The sequence below is a fragment of the Hordeum vulgare genome, chromosome 1H, assembly GCF_904849725.1.
Source record: "Hordeum vulgare subsp. vulgare chromosome 1H, MorexV3_pseudomolecules_assembly, whole genome shotgun sequence".
In the NCBI taxonomy this organism is placed as follows: domain Eukaryota; kingdom Viridiplantae; phylum Streptophyta; class Magnoliopsida; order Poales; family Poaceae; genus Hordeum; species Hordeum vulgare.
Genome location: NC_058518.1, coordinates 472,096,896 through 472,120,639, shown reverse-complemented (window position 1 = coordinate 472,120,639; position 23,744 = coordinate 472,096,896). Strand labels below are relative to the sequence as shown.

Here is a 23,744-nt window from a genome sequence, read left to right as displayed (position 1 = left end):
ATAAATACTTGACACGCAGAAAACAGTAGCAACAAAATGACACGATCAACATGCTATGTCTATTAATTTGGGTCTAGTCCATCATGTGATTCTCCCAATGACGTGATCCAGTTATCAAGCAACAACACCTTGTTCATAATCAGAAGACACTGACTATCATCGATCAACTGGCTAGCTAACTAGAGGCATGCTAGGGACGGTGTTTTGTCTATGTATCCACACATGTAAATGAGTCTTCATTCAATACAATTATAGCATGGATAATAAACTATTATCTTGATACAGGAATTATAATAATAACTATACTTTTATTATTGCCTCTAGGGCATAATTCCAACAGTCTCCCACTTGCACTAGAGTCAATAATCTAGCCCTCACATCACCATGTGAATTACATTGTAATAAATCTAACACCTATACAGTTCTGGTGTCGATCATGTTTTGGCCGTGGAAGAGGTTTAGTCAGCGGGTCTGCTACATTCAGATCCGTGTGCACTTTGCATATATTTACGTCCTCCTCCTCGACGTAGTCGCGGATGAGGTTGAAGCGTCGTTTGATGTGTTTGGTCTTCTTGTGAAACCTTGGTTCCTTTGCTAAAGCAATGGCACCAGTGTTGTCACAGAACAAGGTTATTGGATCCAGTGCACTTGGCACCACTCCAAGATCCGTCATGAACTGCTTCATCCAGACACCCTCCTTAGCCGCCTCCGAGGCAGCCATGTACTCTGCTTCACATGTAGAATCTGCTACGACGCTTTGCTTGGAACTGCACCAGCTTACTGCACCCCCATTAAGAATAGATACGTATCCGGTTTGCGACTTAGAGTCGTCCGGATCTGTGTCAAAGCTTGCATCGACGTAACCTTTTACGGCGAGCTCTTTGTCACCTCCATACACGAAAAACATCTCCTTAGTCCTTTTCAGGTACTTCAGGATATTCTTGACCGCTGTCCAGTGATCCACTCCTGGATTACTCTGGAACCTACCTGCCATACTTATGGCCAGGCTAACATCCGGTCTAGTGCACAGCATTGCATACATGATAGAGCCTATGGCTGAAGCATAGGGGACGGAGCGCATATGCTCTCTATCTTCATCAGTTGCTGGGCACTGAGTCTTACTCAATCTCGTACCTTGTAACACTGGCAAGAACCCTTTCTTGGACTGTTCCATTTTGAACCTCTTCAAAACCTTATCAAGGTATGTGCTTTGTGAAAGCCCTATCAGGCGTTTTGATCTATCCCTATAGATCTTAATGCCTAGTATGTAAGCAGCTTCTCCTAGGTCCTTCATAGAGAAACTTTTATTTAAGTAACCTTTTATGCTCTCCAAAAGCTCTACATTGTTTCCAATCAGTAATATGTCATCTACATATAATATTAGAAACGCCACAGAGCTCCCACTCACTTTCTTGTAAATACAAGATTCTCCAACCACTTGTATAAACCCAAATGCTTTGATCACCTCATCAAAGCGTTTATTCCAACTCCGAGATGCTTGCACCAGTCCATAAATGGATCGCTGGAGCTTGCACACTTTGTCAGCATTTTCAGGATCGACAAAACCTTCGGTTTGCATCATATACAACTCTTCCTTAAGGAAACCGTTAAGGAACGCCGTTTTGACATCCATCTGCCAGATTTCATAATCGAAAAATGCAGCTATTGCTAACATGATTCTGACGGACTTAAGCATCGCTACGGGTGAGAAAGTCTCATCGTAGTCAACTCCTGGAACTTGTGAAAAACCCTTTGCCACAAGTCGAGCTTTATAAACGGTCACATTACCGTCAGCGTCCGTCTTCTTCTTAAAGATCCATTTGTTCTGAATAGCCTTGCGGCCCTCAGGCAGTATCTCCAAAGTCCACACTTTGTTCTCATACATGGATCCTATCTCGGATTTCATGGCTTCTAGCCATTTGTTGGAATCTGGGCCCACCATTGCTTCTTCATAATTTGCAGGTTCATTGTTGTCTAACAACATGATTGATAAGACGGGATTACCGTACCACTCTGGAGCAGCGCGTGATCTCGTCGACCTGCGTGGTTCAACAGAAACTTGAACTGGAGTTTCATGATCATCATCATTAACTTCCTCCTCAACCGGCGTCGCAACGACAGAGGTTTCCCCTTGCCCTGCGCCACCATCCAGAGGGATGAGAGGTTCGACAACCTCGTCAAGTTCTATCTGCCTCCCACTCAATTCTCTCGAGAGAAACTCCTTCTCGAGAAAAGTTCCGTTCTTAGCAACAAACACTTTGCCCTCGGATTTGAGATAGAAGGTGTACCCAATTGTCTCTTTTGGGTAACCTATGAAGACGCACTTTTCCGCTTTGGGTTCCAGCTTTTCAGGCTGAAGCTTTTTGACATAAGCATCACATCCCCAAACTTTAAGAAACGACAACTTTGGCCTTTTGCCATACCACAGTTCGTATGGTGTCGTCTCAACGGATTTCGATGGTGCCCTATTTAAAGTGAATGCAGCTGTTTCTAATGCATAACCCCAAAATGATAACGGCAAATCAGTAAGAGACATCATAGATCGCACCATCTCTAACAAAGTACGATTACGACGTTCGGACACACCATTACGCTGTGGTGTTCCAGGCGGTGTTAACTGCGAAACAATTCCACATTGTCTTAAGTGAGTACCAAACTCGAAACTCAGATATTCACCCCCACGATCAGACCGTAGGAACTTGATCTTCTTGTTATGATGATTTTCCACTTCACTCTGAAATTGCTTGAACTTTTCAAATGTTTCAGACTTGTGCTTCATCAAGTAGACATAACCATATCTACTTAAATCGTCAGTGAAGGTGAGAAAATAACGATATCCGCCGCGTGCCTCCACGCTCATTGGACCACACACATCGGTATGTATGATTTCCAACAAGTCACTTGCACACTCCATTGTTTCGGAGAACGGAGTCTTAGTCATCTTGCCCATGTGGCATGGTTCGCACGTGTCAAGTGAATCAAAGTCAAGTGACTCCAAAAGTCCATCAGCATGGAGTTTCTTCATGCGCTTTACACCAATATGACCCAAGCGGCAGTGCCACAAAAATATGGTGCTATCATTGTTTACTCTAACTCTTTTGGTCTCAATGTTATGTATATGCGTATCGCTATCAAGATTCAATATGAACAATCCTCTCACATTCGGTGCATGACCATAAAAGATGTTACTCATAGAAATAGAACAACCATTATTCTCAGACTTAAAAGAGTAACCGTCTCGCAATAAACAAGATCCAGATATAATGTTCATGCTCAACGCAGGCACTAAATAACAATGATTTAAGTTCATCACTAATCCCGATGGTAGTTGAAGTGACACTGTGCCGACGGCGATCGCATCAACCTTGGAACCGTTTCCTACGCGCATCGTCACTTCGTCTTTCGCCAGCCTTCGTCTATTCCGCAGTTCCTGCTTCGAGTTGCAAATGTGAGCAACAGAACCGGTATCAAATACCCAGGCACTACTACGAGAGCCGGTTAAGTACACATCAATAACATGTATATCAAATATACCTGATTTTTCTTTGCCCGCCTTCTTATCTGCCAGATACTTGGGGCAATTGCGCTTCCAGTGACCCATACCCTTGCAATAGAAGCACTCTGTTTCAGGCTTAGGTCCAGCCTTGGGTTTCTTCGGCGGATTGGCAACAGGCTTGCCGCTCTTCTTCGAATTGCCCTTCTTGCCTTTGCCGTTTCTCTTGAAACTAGTGGTCTTGCTCACCATCAACACTTGATGCTCTTTACGGAGTTCAGACTCTGCGACTTTCAGCATCGCAAACAACTCGTCGGGAGACTTGTTCATCCCTTGCATGTTGTAGTTCAACACAAAGCCTTTATAGCTTGGCGGCAGTGATTGAAGGATTCTGTCAGTGATAGCTTCTTGCGGGAGTTCAATCCCCAATTCAGCCAGACGGTTTGAGTACCCAGACATTTTGAGCACATGTTCACTGACAAACGAGTTTTCCTCCATCTTGCAAGCATAGAATTTATCGGAGGTCTCATACCTCTCGATCCGGGCGTTCTTCTGAAAGATAAACTTCAACTCCTGGAACATCTCAAATGCTCCATGACGCTCAAAGCGACGTTGAAGTCCCGGTTCTAAGCCATACAAGACTGCACATTGAACTATTGAGTAGTCCTCCTTACGCGCTAACCAAGCGTTCTTAACATCCTGATCAGCCGTAGCGGGTGGTTCATCTCCTAGCGCAGCATTAAGGACATAATCCTTCTTTCCAGCTTGTAAGATTAGCTTAAGATTACGAGCCCAGTCTACAAAGTTGCTTCCATCATCTTTCAACTTAGCTTTCTCTAGGAACGTATTAAAATTCAGGATGACACTTGCGTGAGCCACGATCTACAACACAAATATATTCAAAGTGGACTTAGACTATGTTCAAGATAATTAGAGTTCAACTTAATAAAATTATATGCTAAACTCCCACTCAAAAAATACATCTCTCTAGTCATTTGAGTGGTTCATGATCCACTTACACTATCCCAAGTCCGATCATCACGTGAGTTGAGTATAGTTTCAGTGGTAAGCATCCCTATGCTAATCATATCAACTATATGATTCATGATCGACCTTTCGGTCTCATGTGTTCCGAGGCCATGTCTGCACATGCTAGGCTCGTCAAGCTTAACCCGAGTGTTCCGCGTGCGCAACTGTTTTGCACCCGTTGTATGTGAACGTTGAGTCTATCACACCCGATCATCACGTGGTGTCTCGAAACGACGAACTGTAGCAACGGTGCACAGTAGGGGAGAACACAATTTCGTCTTGAAATTTTAGTGAGAGATCACCTCATAATGCTACCGTCGTTCTAAGCAAAATAAGGTGCATAAAAGGATTAACATCACATGCAATTCATAAGTGACATGATATGGCCATCATCTCGTGCTTCTTGATCTCCATCACCAAAGCACCGGCACGATCTGCTTGTCACCGGCGCCACACCATGATCATCCATCAATGTGTTGCCATCGTGGTTGTCGTGCTACTTATGCTATTACTACTAAAGCTACATCCTAGCAAAATAGTAAACGCATCTGCAAGCACATATGTTAGTATAAAGACAACCCTATGGCTCCTGCCGGTTGCCGTACCATCGACGTGCAAGTCGATATTTCTATTACAACATGATCATCTCATACATCCAATATATCTCATCACATCGTTGGCCATATCACATCACAATCATACCCTGCAAAAACAAGTTAGACGTCCTCTAATTTTGTTGTTGCATGTTTTACGTGGTGACCAAGGGTATCTAGTAGGATCGCATCTTACTTACGCAAACACCACAACGGAGATATATGAGTTGCTATTTAACCTCATCCAAGGACCTCCTCGGTCAAATCCGATTCAACTAAAGTTGGAGAAACCGTCACTTGCCAGTCATCTTTGAGCAAAGGGGGTTACTCGTAACGATGAAACCAGTCTCTCGTAAGCGTACGAGTAATGTCGGTCCAAGCCGCTTCAATCCAACAATACCGCGGAATCAAGAAAAGACTAAGGAGGGCAGCAAAACGCACATCACCGCCCACAAAACCTTTTGTGTTCTACTCGAGAAGACATCTACGCATGAACCTAGCTCTGATACCACTGTTGGGGAACGCCGCATGGGAAACAAAAATTTTCCTACGCGCACGAAGACCTATCATGGTGATGTCCATCTACGAGAGGGGATGAGTGATCTACGTACCCTTGTAGATCGTACAGCAGAAGCGTTAGAGAACGCGGTTGATGTAGTGGAACATCCTCACGTCCCTCGATCCGCCCCGCGAACAATCCCGCGATCAGTCCCACGATCTAGTACCGAACGGACGGCACCTCCGCGTTCAGCACACGTACAGCTCGACGATGATCTCGGCCTTCTTGATCCAGCAAGAGAGACGGAGAGGTAGAAGAGTTCTCCGGCAGCGTGACGGCGCTCCGGAGATTGGTGATGATCTCGTCTCAGCAGGGCTCCGCCCGAGCTCCGCAGAAACGCGATCTAGAGGAAAAACTATGGAGGTATGTGGTCGGGCAGCCGTGAGAAAGTCGTCTCAAATCTGCCCTAAAAGCCCCATATATATAGGAGGAGGGAGGGGGACCTTGCCTTGGGGTCCAAGGGACTCCCAAGGGGTCGGCCGAGCCAAGGGGGGGAGGACTTCCCCCCCAAACCGAGTTGGACTTGGTTTGGTGGGAGGAGTCCCCCTCCCTTCCCACTTCTTCCCTCTTTTTTTTTCTTTTCCTTTGATTTTCTTTCTCTTGGCGCATAGGCCCCTTTGGGGCTATCCCACCAGCCCACTAAGGGCTGGTGTGTCTCCCCAAAGCCTATGGGCTTCCCCGGGGTGGGTTACCCCCCCCCCCGGTGAACTCCCGGAACCCATTCGTCATTCCCGGTACATTCCCGGTAGCTCCGAAAACCTTCCGGTAATCAAATGAGGTCATCCTATATATCAATCTTCGTTTCTGGACCATTCCGGAAACCCTCGTGACGTCCGTGATCTCATCCGGGACTCCGAACAACATTCGGTAACCAACCATATAACTCAAATACGCATAAAACAACGTCGAACCTTAAGTGTGCAGACCCTGCGGGTTCGAGAACTATGTAGACATGACCCGAGAGACTCCTCGGTCAATATCCAATAGCGGGACCTGGATGCGCATATTGGATCCTACATATTCTACGAAGATCTTAACGTTTGAACCTCAGTGCCAAGGATTCGTATAATCCCGTACGTCATTCCCTTTGTCCTTCGGTATGTTACTTGCCCGAGATTCGATCGTCAGTATCCGCATACCTATTTCAATCTCGTTTACCGGCAAGTCTCTTTACTCGTTCCGTAATACAAGATCCCGCAACTTACACTAAGTTACATTGCTTGCAAGGCTTGTGTGTGATGTTGTATTACCGAGTGGGCCCCGAGATACCTCTCCGTCATACGGAGTGACAAATCCCAGTCTTGATCCATACTAACCCAACTAACACCTTCGGAGATACCTGTAGAGCATCTTTATAGTCACCCAGTTACGTTGCGACGTTTGATACACACAAAGCATTCCTCCGGTGTCAGTGAGTTATATGATCTCATGGTCATAGGAATAAATACTTGACACGCAGAAAACAGTAGCAACAAAATGACACGATCAACATGCTATGTCTATTAATTTGGGTCTAGTCCATCACGTGATTCTCCCAATGACGTGATCCAGTTATCAAGCAACAACACCTTGTTCATAATCAGAAGACACTGACTATCATCGATCAACTGGCTAGCCAACTAGAGGCATGCTAGGGACGGTGTTTTGTCTATGTATCCACACATGTAAATGAGTCTTCATTCAATACAATTATAGCATGGATAATAAACTATTATCTTGATACAGGAATTATAATAATAACTATACTTTTATTATTGCCTCTAGGGCATAATTCCAACAAAAACAGCCAATTCACATCTTCACATCCACCACAAAATATACTAAATCATGGACATTTTTAAAACAAGGATGGGACAAGTGAAACTTGACCTTGAGATAAATAAAGAGAAAGAGGATTTTGAAGCCTATGCAAACCACATAGTGCCAACTACCATCCAACCACATCCACATCACTCCACTTATCACACATATCAACATCACATCACAACTCATGTCACCACAACATCACATATGATCACAAGGCAACAAACACAAAGCATGGAATGGATGGAATGCATGCATGCAAAGGAAAACAAATCAAGGTGACACCACATGAAATCATATGCATTGAGCTCTCATATCAATGACAAGTTGGACCCACATAGGGAAGGTTCCAAATATGGCAATTTACACACTTGGGGGATTACAGGGCCATCTCTACAACGGACTAATTTCTCCGCTCGACGACTCCGTTTTGCTGCGGCGAGTACGGCGTCGTCGTGTTCCTCTGGATGCCCGCCTCCTCGGCAGCGAATTCATTTGAGTTGAACTCGCCGCCGCGGTCCGTGCGGAATGCCCTGAGTTTTACGCTGCTCTGCATCTCCGCGGCCGCCTTGATCTTCTTGAAGAAACGGAATGCCTCATCCTTGCTCCTGAGCACCTCAAGCCACATGTATCAGTTGTGATCGTCAACCATGAGCAGGAAGTATATGTTGCCACTCATAGTCGCCGGTGTGATGGGGCCACAGAGGTCGCCATGGACGAGGTCGAGTCCCTACTCTGCACGAAACGCCGTCGTGCGTGGAAATGGCGTGCGGTGCATCTTCCCTAGAGTACACCCTTCACATAATTGCTCCAGGTGTTGTACGACTGGCATGCCCCTCACCATCGCCTTCGCGCTCAGAGAGTGCAGTGCGTGGAAATGGAGATGCCCAAACCTTGCATGCCAATGCCACGCCACGGCGTCGTCCTTCTTCCCAAAGAGACACACGGGCGCAGCCAAGTTCAGAGCCACGGCGTACAGTCGGTTGCTCGTCCGCTGCACCCGTGCTAGTAGCACACGCTCCCTGTCGTAAATACAGAGCACGCCGTCCTGGATCACTGATCTGCACTCATGTTCATCGAGTTGCCCCAAACTCACGATGCTTGTTCGTAGCTGGGGGATGTAGTAGACATCGGTGAGGGCTCGGTGCTCGCCGTTCTTGCACGTGAACATGACTGCGCCGCGCCCACAGATCTGTATGACGGACCCATCGTCGAAGCAAACCGTTCCATGCACGGTCTTGTAGACCTGCGTGAGCAGATCACGGCGTCCCGTCATATGATTGCTGGCGCCTGTGTCCAGGTATCACCGGTTGTCGTTTGTGACCACCGGCACCACACGCGCTTCGTTGAGGAAGATCTCGTCTGCTTCCAGATTCGGAGCACATGGGGCGGACACGTGTTGCGCCTCACAGGCTGCGAGAAGCAGTCCTGGCTGCTCCACCTCGCCCTCCACCATGGCCACGTTGGCTTGCTGCTCCTGTTGCTCGCGATCCCGAGCCCTCTTCCGGCATTCTTTCAGCCAATGTCCAGCGATACCGCAGTAGCGGCAGTCACCTTTACGCCTAGGCGTTGCCGCTCCTCTGCTGTCGCGGCCAGCACCTTGGCGACGACCTCCTCCACCTTGTGCTCCCTTCGGCTTCCCGTTTCCACGTCTGCGCTCACCGCCGCTCGACGATCCGCCGGAGGAGCCACCACTGAGCTCGAGTTGTCGTTGACGTGCCAACCATTCATCGGCAGTGAACATAAGTTGGCTACCAGGCGTTTGTGCCTCCTCACGTTCGCGCTCCTCAATGACAAGGAGCCGCCCACACAGCTCCTCGAGGGAGAGCTGCTTGGTGTCCACAAGGGATTCGATCGCGATTGCCATCTCGCGGTAGGGACGTGGCACTGTGCGGAAAACCTTGAGGACAGCTTTGTGCTCGTCCACTGGGTCACCGAGTGCCTCCAGCTCGTCGATGATCGTCCTCAGACGCATCACATATGACTCATTTCCTTCGTCGTCCTTGTACCAGAGCGATTCGTACTCTGAGCGACAGGTCTATGCCTTGGCCTCGCGCACTCGCTCGACCCCGACGCGCATGGTCTTCAGAGTGTCCCACGCCTGTTTGGTCGTGGGCTTTGCACCCAGGATGCGCATCAGCTCCGGCGGCACTCCCTTCAGGAGCGCGATCATAGCGCGTCGGTAGTCGCGATCTGAGCCTTGCCCAGTCTCCACGACCCTCCACAGCTCGTCAGCTTGCAGCTGTAGCTTGGTGATCATGGCCCAGTCGGAGTAGTTCGTGCGCGTGAGCATCATCGGGGGTGCACCACCACCGCCGCCGTGCACGACGCACTCGATCACACGCACCCCCGACCCCTCAGTTGAGAGGCGAGCCAGGGATTTCTCCAGTGACGGTGTAGCTGCACCGGCCTCGTCAACGTCCTCCCGCTCCTTGCTCTTCTCGTCGTCGCTTGGGGCCATCTCTCCGGCGGATCGGACACCGCCGGCGCCTAGGATGGATCGAACACCACCTAGCTCTGATACCACTTGTAGTTGGTAACGGACGATGATCGCACGAGGGAGAGCGAGAGTGATTGAGAGGGATGAAAACGAGAACTGACAGAGTCGTGGTTTTGTGCGCTGCTGAACTGACTGCAGCGTTTCTCTGCTTTCTCTTATTCATAGGCTAGCTCCAACGGCTGCCGAAAGAACAGGTAAACAAGCCCGCTTCTCCTGCCGACTTACAGATCGCGCCATCCCACGACGTCGGACCAGGAACGAGCACCTACTTCGCCCGCAAGTACCGCAGCGATCATGCCATCCCATGAACCGGTCCTACGAGCAAAACTAGCTAACCTACTAACTGAAGAATAGCTCATATCTATGCTGCTAACTGAAACTACGAACCGAACGTGGACATACACACGCTGTCGGCATTTTATTCAAAGAATCAACACTTGTAGATATCCTCGTGCAACTGATTAGCTAACATCTGCTCCATCTGTTTCTCTTGCTGAAACCCTGGTTTCCTCATCACGCAAAAGGGGGCGAAGGGCTAGGTCTGATATACCGTTAAGCACCTCTGAGGTTCGCCGTAGCCCTCGCACCAATAAGTACATGGGTTTTAAAGTGAATCAGCCGTCTGATTCGCGTGGCCGTAAATCTCTGATCAAGCCACGAGTCTCTATTGCTGTTGAAGACCCTGCTCCAAGCTCTAGTTCTGAGGTTGCCAGCACTAGCTCTGCACCACCACCGCCAACAACCATCAGGTATATTCATCATGTGGGCACTGGTTTCTATGGCATCCCAGCTGAGGAGCTCGTTGATGATCGTCTGCTGGCTAATGGATCTTATGACAATGCTAGTGGATAGTAAGATTTATGTGTGGGGTCCACTTGCCGATGTCTCCAGAGGCCCTCGGTGAGTTACATTCTATTGACAGTCTAAAACCGCCACAAAATCTTGAGTCAGATAGCGTTGACCAGTGGACATATCCGTGGGGTCCTGTTTATTCAGCCACACAATTCTACAACCATTGTCATAGACATATCATTTGTCCGGAGCCATTTAAATGGATATGGAAATCAAAACTCCAAATGAAACTAAAGGTGTTCATGTGGTTCCTTTTAGCTGATAGACTTAACACAATGAATATGCTGAAACGAAGACATTTTCATATTGGAGATATTGAATCATGTGTCCTATGCACTGCTCAAGACAAAGAGACCATTGGTCACTTGATCTTTAATTGCCCGTTTAGCCAAACTTGTTGGTCTAAGATTGGTATCTCATACAACTCCACCATCTCAAGGATTGAGGCCACAATCAGGGCAAAAGAAATTTATTCTGACAGACTTTTCTTTGAAATCTTTACCATCACTGCCTGGAATATTTGGAAGGAAAGAAATAATTTCATCTTCAATCAGATCAGTCCTTCACATAGAGCTTGGCTTGAGAGAACCAAGGTTGATCTTACCTGGCTTACATACAGAGTGTCACCTGATCTCAGTGATTATATCACTTCTCTTGTAAACTCTCTTTAGGATCTACTTATTATTTTGTTTAGTTTGTTTTATTCTTTTTGGGTACATTCCTCCCAGGCATGTAAATATTTTATTATATATTAATATAGCATAGTAGGATCCTCTCCTACTATTTTCGAGTCAAAAAAGGGGCGAGAAGGTAGGACGGAAAAATCAAGAGAGTGATTTTGGAGGAACTACGTGACCCAGGGCAAGTCAGGTTGTTGAAGAAGTTTGTAGGCAAAAAATTTAAGGAGACAGTTATTTTGTAGTTGAAGATTTTTTACGCCTAGACCACCCAAATTCTTTTCCTTGCAAACGTTTTTCCAAGCGATTAGGCACTTGGCTCCCGAGCACGTCTCCTCGGCAACCCTGTCGAATCGCGTCTAACCTTTTGATAACCTTTTTTTGGGAGTTTGAAAACCGGCATGAAGTGTGTGGCGAGAGCATCGAGGGTAGCGAAGACTAAGGTAGGACGACCACCCCTAGAAAGGAGGCGGGCAGCCCATCCGGACAGGTATTTGAGGAAGCGTTGCACTAACGGTTCGAAGGCGACGGCGGGAGGCCTCGTGGAAGACAACGATAGGCCTAGGTACATCTAAGGGGAGGCGGAGAGAGCACAGGAGAAGGTTTCCACGATGTTTCTAGCCAACAGGGCGTTAGTATGGATGGGAATGAAGGTTGTCTTATGGAAGTTGATGGCTAGGCCTTTAGCTAGGGCGAAGTCGTCGAGGAGGAATTTAAGTTTTTGGGCAGCCGAGGAAGAGGCATGGGCAATGATAAGAATGTCGTCGGCATACTGAAAGATGGTGGGGTGTCTGTGTGGATAGATTGGATGACAGAAATCATAAGAAATGAAGGCCTGAATGATTAGACGTTGCAAAAGGTCGGCGACAATTAAAAAGAGATACGGGGAGATGGGGTCTCCTTGCTTGAGGCCGTTCTTGCAGGAGATCCAGTTAACGGGGACGCCGTTGAGGAGGATGGCCGTTTCACTGGAAAAGTGGAGGTTCCTGATCCATTAAACCCAGGTGGAGGTGACTTGAGAATAAGCACGAGAGATTCCCAGCGGTGATTTGTAGTAAAAGAAAAAAGATAAGCGAGAGAGATAAGGTTTGGGCCGTCGGTCTCTCGCCCTCGCTGCACACAGTGGCCACCAAGCTCAGCTCGAGCCCTCTCCGCCCTACTTCGCCGGCGTCCTTCCACCCCGCCACCAGCCGCCCTAATGCTCCTCCCGACGCGCCGCCTCCCCGCCGCTCCTTCCCGCCCAGCCGTGCGCCCGCACATCTCCCCCGCGCGGCCGTCGCTCCGGTTCCGGCGACAGCATGGCCGAGCGGCGACGGCGAGGGCGGCGTCGGCGACACCTCCCGTGGTATGATGCTCCTGCTTTGTGGATTCGCTGCCTGTAGATAATCAAACACAGAATTATGGATACTTCTTACAGAAATTATGACTATCAGTTGAAATGGTGAAAATTTAGTTGCTTTGCTGACGGAATTACCTTGAATTATTAGCTTGGTGACACACTGCTGGGTCTGTACGAGAAGGAGAGGCTAGGCCTCTCACGATACGCCGACGAGGAGTCCAAAGAAGACGTCTTCTGGGAGACCTTGGACGCCGATTTGCAGTACTGGACCAGATCCCTGCGCCCGGTGCAGGTATATATCAGGTGTGCTTCATTGTGGAATTAACAGTCATTACACGTATGCTCAACGGTCGTAACAGTTCCGGGTAGCCTGTAAAAACCAGCTGATGTTCAGCGCGCTTTTTTTTCTCATGGCTATCTTGCACCTTGCAGTGGTATCCTGGCCATATTGCAAAAACAGAGAAGGAACTGAAAGGGCAGCTAAAGCTCATGGATGTCGTCATAGAGGTCCGGGATGCTAGAATTCCCTTGGCCACCACCCATCCTAAGGTAGTCGTTTTGGCGGTTTCTCGTGTTTGTTTCTAGACTAGGAGCAGTGGCTTTGGATATTGCTGAGACATGGTTTCAATGATCAGATGGATTCCTGGCTAGGCAACCGGAGAAGGATCATAGTGATGAACCGCGAGGACATGGTGTCGGCCGACGACAGAAATGCATGGGCGACTTACTTTTCTAGTCAGGGTATCAAAGTTGTTTACTCAAATGGACAGCTGGGCATGGTAAGATAGCCGTTATGTGATCTCTGTCGCCAACTGGTCAGATATGTTCTGGTTTATGCCCTGATGTAGTATACCAATTCCCCGTTCGTGGTCAGGGTACGATGAAATTAGGAAGAATGGCGAAATCAGCAGCATCTACTGTGAACACAAAGCGAAGAGAAAAGGGATTGCTTCCTCGTCCGGTAACCCAATTGATTTGTGTTGTTGTTTTTTTCTCCATACATGCAAATAGTTTTTTCTGGAACTTTTCCGTAAGAAGAGGGACATGTGCAACACAATATCATAGAAGTAATGTTTGCGTGCATCCGTTCTGAACTCTGAAAAACTTTGGTTTCATATAGGCCGCAGTTAGATTTGTTTGGAAGACTTGTGTAATGTCATTGGTTTGTTAGTTACATTATTTGGCAGACTTGTGTAAAGTCAATATTTTTTTATCCCTTTTCAATTTAAGTAACCATCCAGATAATGAAGATCTGTTTACCTTATACATTGTTTCTGTTGTACCTTGTTTTTGTTTGAAGGTTCGGGCTGGAATTGTTGGATATCCAAATGTTGGTAAATCTTCCTTGATTAATCGCTTGCTAAAACGAAGAATGTGTCCAGCAGCACCTAGACCAGGTGTCACAAGAGAACTGAAGTGAGTTACTCAATTGCATACTTGTAGTCTTAACATTGCTAGTTGTTGTTCCTAGAAAACATTGCTAGTTATTGTACACACATACTGTAGTTTCTCTTAGTAGGAAATAGTGTGATGTTTTCTCTGACATCAAACAGGTGGGTGCGTTTTGGGAAGGATCTAGAGCTGTTAGACTCGCCTGGAATATTGCCAATGAGAATTAGTGATCAGACAGCTGCTCTTAAGCTTGCTATCTGTGATGATATCGGAGAAAGATCATATGATTTTGCTGATGTGGCAGCCATTCTTGTGCAGATATTGTTAAGACATCCGGCTGTTGGTGAGTGGTCTAACAATATAGTGATCATCATATTATGTTTTGACCGTACTACGTCTTGTATACTCTGTCCAGTTGCAAAATAAATAAATAAAAATTCTACATGCCATTCCAACATCAAGTGCAGGTGCGAATCAAAATCGTTACTGACATGTTTGTGTGAAACAGGTTCTGAGGCATTTCGAAAACGATACAAGATCGATGTAGACAGTGACTGCGGCAAATTGTATGTTTCGATCAACTGTAGTTCTTTGACATGATATTAGAACTTTTGGAGTTGAGCCGATGTTCTTATACCATAGTTGACATTTTACAGGTTTGTCACGAAGCTCTCAGTCCACTTGTTCAATGGAGATACCACCCAAGCAGCTTTCCGCATCTTGTCCGACTTCCGGAAAGGCAGATTTGGTTGGGTTGCCTTGGAGAGACCTCCAACATGAACAATAAACACAACACTTTACCAGAGATCATACTCACGACGCACGTTGATCACAATGTCCTTTGTAGCGCAATGATAGGACAATTTCTCTGGACCTCAACCTATGTGTGGAATGAGGAATCTATAACCCTAAATCACAAGTCTGACGGCACATCGGAAACTGCCATGTAGTTGCATGACTATCTAGAGGTCTGAGCTGGATATGTATTAGCATGTGAAAGTTAGTCAACTCTATATTTGTAAGCTGTTACAGAATAAGTATGGATAAATGGAACTTGATTCCAATTCTGCACAATTAAATGCTTGCTCACACTTTCGGTGACCCATGGCTACTTTGGTGAGATTTGATCAGCCTTGAATCTACATTCAAAATGCTATGTTGTTATACAATTCATCAAGCACTGGAATTTGCGGGCCATGTATATTCACAACACAGATATCCTATTTTCTTCAAAACTTGTGTTTTTATACAAGCAACTAAACATTAGATAGTTTTTACAATAACTCCGCTCTTCTGTTCAAAACATGGTATATGATACAATGTTTGCTACCACCAGTTACCCTCGGTGCCATCAAATTGGCATACCGCTCGGTCTTCACCTCGGTCGGGTGGCTTCGCTGTAGCCTGTAGATAAACACCAGCTTTTTACATCCTTGCCAGAGCTATGGGTTTCAGGATAAAAGATGACTACGCTGTATCCAGGTTCATTCACGTTTCTTTTCAGTTGATTTCTGACTGAATTTCCAGACCATCAAGCCTGTCAATTAAATCCAAAGCCTTTGTCCTATCAATCTCGAAGTCTATGACAGGGAGCATGGAGAACCTCCTAAATGGTAGCAGATCTTTCCTGTTGCCACTGGTTGGCGAATGGCTATTGCTCTTGCACAATCTGCTGTGTCTGTCATGCCTCGACTTCGTGTCGAATTCTTGACTTTTGCTTATCCCAGGGACGAATTTTCTGTACTTGACACACCTTAGCATATCCTGGTCCTCTGGTGTAAGAATCGGCGATGAATTGTTCGCTGGGTCCAGCTGCAACCTAATTGTATGACCCTTTTGTGTCGATGAACGGACAGGAGATTTGATAGGAGACCTTATATCTCCATTGGCAGCTCTGGATTTACTGATGAGATGATGAAGCCACACGACAAGCTCAAGGATATGTGCTTCAGTTTTGTCCTTCTCAGCATGATACAGTGTCTCAATTCGGATCAAGTCCATTTGTCCTGATAGCTTGCAGTTCAGTTCAGATCTGCATAGAACAAAAAGATTGACACTCTTGAGGAATTCTATTTTCGTCAGTTTTCTTCAAAATTATTGTAGTCATAAGCTAACCCTGTATTTGCCCACTCTCCAACCCAACCAAAGCCGTGGTGCGCCCTGATATGAACAGATAATCACACTCTCAGTCAGATGCGGGTAGTTTTCGTAATTAAAAAGAACAGGTCATATGTGATAATAGAGTACTTAGTCGTATTATGGGCAATAGGGACAAGCCATCGCAAAGTTTTCTCCATTTCAGCTTTGATTTGAGAAGTCGTAAGCTGCATCCATTTAGCACAACCATGTTCCGGTGTTATAAGATACATCGTCATAGAAAGGAATTATGATTCACGATTCCACAGCAAGGCATTGCGGTTGACAACTACCTACTCGTAGTAGCAGCGAATATGAGCCTCCAGTAGCATACCTCTTCTTTTATTTCGAAAGATTGCAGCTTATGCCGGAGAGCAGATTTGATGGTAGGCGGTAAACCTTGGTATAGATTATCCCTCGTGTTTGAAGAGATGGTGCTTGACCGAGAAATCTGCCAAGTGGCAAATCGTTTTTAGTAAATATCAAAAGAAATTCAAATCAAAGGATGTATCACAACACGAATATGAGGTGCTGCACGTGGTTGCTGTGGCAAATTCCCAGCATCTGATAGTGGAATTGAGTATGATCCTTGTAAATATCGCAAGAAATGCCATGCAATCACCCTTTGAGGACGATGGCTCATGGCTCATCTCCTCATCAGCAGCTCCTTTTCACGCACTGTGTGGCACAAGGTGCTCTCCTGGAACCAATCAAAGGTATGCACCCCCACCCCCCTGTTGCAGGGGACGATTTCGTGGACTCGTGGCAACAAACATGCCACTCCATCACGACCTCTGCTCAGAAGGGCATGCCATCTGCCATCATGTTGGTGGCATGGTGCATCTCAAAGCATCAAAACGCGATAATCTTCGATAATGCTCCACTCAGCTTAGTTCGCCTCCTTCACACGATCAAGGCAGAAGCCAGGTAATGGGTGATGGCAGGCACGAGGGATCTTGTGGCATTGCTACCAGCAGAGGTGGTGCCTAGTGTTTAAAAGCGTCATGTTGTAATACCAGGTTTCCGTTTTCTCAAAAAGGCACTGCTCAACATATGAAAAATTCTCAAAAAGATGATGATGCAGTATGTAGATTGTCCTAGTACTACCTCCGTCCGGGTTTATTGGGACCAAAACGCAGGTACCAAGACAGATTAGTTGTAACCAGGCGAGCTTTTCAAGCGAGGACAACCACCAACGAGGATCGGCCAGCCTAGCACGCGTAAACCTCTCTAGGAGAACGAACAGCGCGTCGGGGCTTGCCCTCTCCCTTAGGATTAGTGGGGCAGTTATTGCGCAGCACTAGTTACAAAAGAAAAAGCTTGCATGCAGCTTGCTTTTCTCGCATGCAGCAGAAGTCTAACGGCTGGGAATTGATTTCCCTTAATCACTAGAACAATAACGGAAGAAAGGGGCCTAATAAGAGCGGACGTGCATGCGGTGCTACGAGGCCCAATAAACCCGGACGGAGAGAGTACCCTTCAGTATTTTAACTTCAAACTCAAAATGTATGAAATGGGTGAATTGCATGAGCCACAACAAAGGGTGGCTGCACAATATGTGTAGACTATGAAATAGTGCTAATTTTATAAGAATCTTAAATTGAAACAGACATCTGTGTATTAGCGATACGGCAGAAACTGCAAATATTACTGTGATTGCAGAATAATTGTGATATTTGCAGTTGTGTTAACTTACAAGTGTATCAATCTGATTGATGATATTTGCATAATGGAGCGCAAGGCCTGCTGGTCCCAATCTCATATGGCGTTTCACGGGTTCTTGTGATTCTTCACTCTCTACAGTTAATAGGGGTAGGAACTTCTCAATCATTGCCACAACAAATGATGTTTCATTACATTTCATAATAAGCAATGTGATCAGCCTACACTTACATTACCTATTGAGGTACACAATTAAGATTGCCATTTTGGAAGGTTAAAGTGTGTGTTCATGCATGCACAAAAGTCATATTTTCCAAAAAAAAATCATTGCACACACCATAGCAAGTCCATGCAATTAAATTGGACAGTAGATACACTGTGCAGATCATATATTCAAAAGGTGCTATAAAAACCCAAGAACTGAATTATACTAAACATGGCACATATGTGCCTTGTCCTCCCAATAAGTTCAGGGCATGACCTCAATAAAGATGGATTAACTTTGCTTGGATGAGGGTGCCAAACTAACTAAATTCGGTAAGAGCTTTATTTAATATGGATGCAAGAAAACTGAGGATCATTTATCCAAGTAAAAGAACCAACCCCTTAAAAAACTGGGACTAATATCAGAAAAACTTGCTGCATGATAAACTTAACCAAAGACATCAGAATGTATTCTTAAACATATGTGGAGGAAGTTGATTATGGCAAAGAATATATATGATCCTTCAAATCACCATAATCACTAGCAACAACATTCACTTTTGTAAGATAGCACAAGGATCAATACCAGCACGACCAAAGGCATCATAAATCTCCAGATCTAAGAAGTGAACAATATCTACAAGCTTTTCAATCACCTGCAAAGAGAGTGGTTTTCTTCAAATCTGGAAGCATGAGGTGATATAAAAGTATCTACATAGTTTAAACATCAAGTGGTAACCAACAACATAACCAATGCCTTCCCAGAGCCAGCATCCCTTAATATAATAGATTTTATTATAGCAAAGTCTGTATTACTGACCTCATCCAAATTCTTGGACCAAAGTGACTTTCTTTTCAAACTTTTAACATGCTTACTTTGGCTCTTCACTTCTTGCTTTAGTATATGCAGACTGTCACCTGCAAATAATCATAAGTTTTCCTTTAGTTCATCACTAGCATTGCAATGCACATTTTACACAATATATATTGCATGAATACATACTGACATATGAAACCGAGATGAGGAATATATCATAAGAATTATGTAATGACATAAGCAACCAAGAGAAGGGGCCAAGGGGAGCACCCTCCGCAACAGAACAGCGTGCAAATGGAACAGGGTGAATATGCTAGAGTTTCAAAGGTCAGTCAAGATGTAAAGGGCAATTAGTTGGTGAAAACTAAGAGTAGTTTTGGAATTAAGAGGGTGATGCTGTGTGAGTGATCATAGTGCAAGGCTCCAACATATTTTCTCATCATTGGACCAGTCCTTGGACTGTCTGGGCTGATCAGATCAAACTTAACTCGCGATTCTTATGTAGCTATAGATTAGAGTTTTACAGATAAATGGCATCCAATGATAAATATCAATCCTTAAAGACTGTTTTCTAATGGAAGGCCCACAAATCATTGAGATGCACATGCACCATAGAAGTTCTTGTATTGTGCAAATCTATGCACACAAAAAGGAATTACTCCAGGGATGATTTTTAAGAGAATCGATAAATGACAACTGGATTTAAAAAAAAAAAGACAACATAAGAACCATACGAACAACCTAGACAAAGACTGCATCCAATAGGATAATGATTACCCTATGTTCTAGTTCTTAAATGGTTACAGAGCAGGAGGAACCCAGCTAAAAACATGCAAAAATGTGCAGCTAGGCCTCATAAATCAAACAGGTCTACAGTTCAGAAACAAAAATAACCTGTTGAACTGAAGTCATCATTTTCTTGATGTTTACGACGATAATCTTGCTCAAACCTATCCAATGCATGCAACTCATGATATAATTCCTGAGGAGAGAAAGGTAAATAAGTGAAGCAAAGGCAATAACGTGAAATCAATAAGAATAACTCACGTTGTAAAAAAACTAACATAAATAATATCAGAGTTCAAAAGATGGACATCTAGCAAAAGCCAAACAAATATAGGTTGTTTTGGGCATTTACATGGTCCACAAGATACCAGTTTGATTATGAATTTCCATCACAATACAATGTTGCTTTCAAGACAAATCTATTAGTACTGATATCATGCGGCCAATCTGGAATTTCAGAGATCTGTTCATTTATTGATGGTCAAAACTGAACATGTTTGAGCCTTACATTTCAAACCAGAAGGGGTACATTACATGGTTATTTGCACTTGCAGGCTTGCAGCAATGCAACAGTTACTAGAAAAATCCAAGTAGCCCAACAAATTTGATCATGGACCACTCAAACAAAGTATTGACAACTGAAATGGCCAACAGATAATGCTACATTTTATTCATCATGTAGCCATCATTCAGTGCTAAATTCATTTGCACAGTTACGATGAGGTGCAAAATTTAGGTAATCAAAACGGCACATAATGCAAATAACTTATTAAAAAACCATGTGAAATTAGCATGGTGATCCTTACAGCTGTATACTGAACACATATTATCAACTGCTGCATCACAGTCTCGGCATCTCGTTTCAGGGAATGCTGGGAAGTTCTTTCTGACGCCAACCTAAGAATGGCAACAGTGAAACACAAGTTAGTACCCTATAATGATCACCTTTACCAAAGACAAGGATATAAACGAACTGTACTTTTCAAAGTAGCGGTCCAAGTTGTGCCATTGAGGATCCTTGCAGCGGTTACCAAAACGAATAATCTCTTTTGAAAATACATCTAACTCTTCCCTGTCGGAATCAAACAATTAATCACTTGACAAGAAGATGAAATAAAGGTTGTGCTGAAGTTCTCTGAATAGTGAATACAGTTCAACTGGAGTAATGAACCTACTCCCTCTGTTTTGCTATATCTGTCATCAGCCTATCATACGCACAGACAAAGGTAGCACTAAATCTAAGATAAATTTAATGAGAAATTATCATGCATCCCCCAATAAAATGACATGCTACCACTTAATTCCTTCCAAGCATTAAAGTACAGGCAAAGTATGGAGATATTAACTGCATTCTCGATTACTTCAATGGTCGTATATTTTGAAATGGTCACTCATGAGGCCAGTGATAGATATATTAAAATGGAGGGAGTATGAAGCAGTGTAGATTCAACACTTACCTTTTGTCAGCAGCTGCGATCTCAAGTAGTTCATCCATATCTTTGGATATCAGGTGTTGGACACCTTCGGAATGAAGCACCACTTCTTTTATATGCTTTATGTTAGCATTTGACAGAGAACGCATTAGATTGGAACCCTTAACTATTGTATTTGCCACCTCAAAAGCCAAAATAGATATTTTATTTCCCTTTGCTCCAGAACTTGACACAAAGCCACTACTAGCATTTAAACTCGCCATGCTACTACCAAGTGTGTCTAGAACCTCCACAGCTTTCCCAAGTCCAGCAGTGCTAGCTCTACCTAAAATCATGCTCATTTCCGAAACCTGTTCCAATAATCAATATAGCAAGGAGCCATTAAGCAGCCTAACAATGTCTTATGGAATCAACACTCTGGACACTCGAAAAGAGCAAAGACAAGTGTACACCTAATTTAAATGCAAAAAAACAAAGTGGTCCTTGCAGTAGGAAAAGCTCACAGAAATTGCATCTTTTATTGGCTATTACTGCATAATAATTTTCATAGCATGACAATTTTTGCTATTTAAGCCCGAGAAGCCCAAAATAATTGAGGAATTTTTTGCTGCCTGCATGGAACAACCTTGCATAGCCAGGAAGGATGAGCTTATTATGTGCGAAGTCATGCATCTGGCATATTTGGTTTATTTTGTAAGATGATATGAGTTTTTCCTCAGCATTAAATAATTTAAAAGTAACTACAGAATATTGTAAATAGTACTTAGCTCACAACTATATATCACTGAAAACCACTCGCAATTATTAATCAAGACTGTTAAACAGGGTTGAGTGTTGTATACTCATTGAAGTGTTTACTTGGAAGTTAGAACTTAGGATTTCTAAAAATTCCCTGCTTTGGTATATCAACACCGTGAAAAGATCAGAAAATATCCACGGCAAACAGTACAGTATGAAATTCTAAAAATATAACCAAATTGAAGTACATGCATCAGCCCCAACCCACTGCAGTTGGATTTTATACAATGCATTCATTAGACTCAACTACATGTGCACCAACTAAAAGAAGGGAAAAAGGGTCTTTAGAATCAGATGGACACTTTATTTTGTGAGGTTGCAAATGAGTAGTAAGCAAAACTATTCTTTGTAAGACAGCTACCTGACTATTTATTCCTTAATATTATTATGATAAAATATCGATGGTGCCTAGGCATATAATTAAACAGGAACGCCATCTAACAATTTAAGGACCATAAAATTAGTTTGAAAAGCTAACTGCCAAGGAAATGCAGTTCAGTGCGGCTTAATTGTTCATATATTAAGAAACGGCAAAACAATTCCTCTAACCTTGGCCTTGCCCAAGCCAGCCTTCTGCGACAGTGTCCGAGCCAGTTGTGGTGTCCTGGACCCTGTGTGCTCAACATCTGCACCATTGTACACAGCAAGGCCGGGCACGACGCTCTCCAAGAACGAGAAAGACTGCTGCTGCTCTTCCGCCCTCTTTGCCGCAGCCTCTTCGGACACCGACTTCTTCTCCTCCTCCTTCAACGGCACCGCCGGCTCATGGTCGAATACCTGGTTCCTGCCGAGTGCGGTGTCGCTCGGCGACTTGTCTACCGCTGAGACTTTTGAGCAGAGGCCTCCCATCCCCAATTCCTGAACAAAACCCCTGATCCCCACCTTATGCTAACCCAACTGCTCACCTCCCATGCACCATGATAGCGTATTACGTTGCAACCTTCCACTGAGTTAAAGCAATCTAGCGGCTCCAATCCCACCACCTTCCAGAATTCCCCCAATCACCTCCTCTCCGGGAACCAGCCACGGGGCAGGCCACTGAATCCACCTAGACCTGACCAAACCAACCAGGCTGAGACGGGCGGGCTCAGAACCGAGGGTTTACGCCGCAGCACGATCCCAGCAGCTCCAATCCATGTACCGAGCGCCTTCCTGCCAGAGACCAAACGAACGGCACGGCTCAGGAACGACGCCCAATTCCTCGCCTCTCCCGGAGAAAGAACATGAGGGTCGTAGCGGAATCCGAGCGGGAAAAGCGGCGGAGACGAACCTGGTGGGGATCGGCCGGGGGCCGCGGCAATCCGCGGGGCGCAGAGATCGTGGCTCGGCGATGGGATTTGACGGATTTGGGGGGGGGGGAGAGGGCGGCTGCTACCGCTACTCTGTTGCGGAGACGCGACACGCGAGTAGCCGAGTCCACGTGGTCAACTGCTACGGTCACACAGTCACGTGTACACACAACCTGCTACCTCCGTTTAAGTGTATAGGACGTACGCGTAGTTCTAGATTGTCATTTAACTAACTAAATATATATTATATATGATAAAAAATACATATTTTAAAACTACATCCCGTACGAATCTAATGATATATTATTTATTACATATAATATATATTTAAGTAGTTAAATTAACGATCTAAAACTATGCACATGTCATGTACACCGGAACA

General features: G+C 45.0%; 2 protein-coding genes across 2 annotated transcripts; one reads left to right on the top strand and one right to left on the bottom strand.

Annotated features, from left to right (window-relative positions):
• The first annotated feature begins 12,535 nt into the window (after positions 1 to 12,535).
• LOC123446401 (DAR GTPase 3, chloroplastic) lies at positions 12,536 to 15,308 on the top strand. The gene is made up of 9 exons (XM_045123022.1): positions 12,536 to 12,851; positions 12,994 to 13,137; positions 13,278 to 13,394; positions 13,481 to 13,624; positions 13,720 to 13,806; positions 14,146 to 14,261; positions 14,399 to 14,580; positions 14,746 to 14,803; positions 14,894 to 15,308. Exons 1-9 carry the CDS (start codon positions 12,705 to 12,707, stop codon positions 15,015 to 15,017), a joined length of 1,119 nt encoding a protein of 372 aa, XP_044978957.1. The 5' UTR covers positions 12,536 to 12,704; the 3' UTR covers positions 15,018 to 15,308.
• Positions 15,309 to 15,438: 130 nt separating this feature from the next.
• LOC123446390 (protein PSK SIMULATOR 1-like) lies at positions 15,439 to 23,499 on the bottom strand. The gene is made up of 13 exons (XM_045123014.1): positions 23,344 to 23,499; positions 22,623 to 23,225; positions 21,300 to 21,625; positions 20,822 to 20,914; positions 20,649 to 20,739; positions 19,951 to 20,038; positions 19,060 to 19,157; positions 18,826 to 18,895; positions 18,070 to 18,170; positions 16,708 to 16,824; positions 16,485 to 16,561; positions 16,353 to 16,397; positions 15,439 to 16,269 (listed from the first exon to the last, which is right to left on the bottom strand). The coding sequence occupies exons 2-13, from the start codon at positions 22,920 to 22,922 to the stop codon at positions 15,738 to 15,740; spliced, it is 1,938 nt and encodes a 645-aa protein (XP_044978949.1). The 5' UTR covers positions 22,923 to 23,225; positions 23,344 to 23,499; the 3' UTR covers positions 15,439 to 15,737.
• Between the last annotated feature and the right edge of the window lie 245 nt (positions 23,500 to 23,744).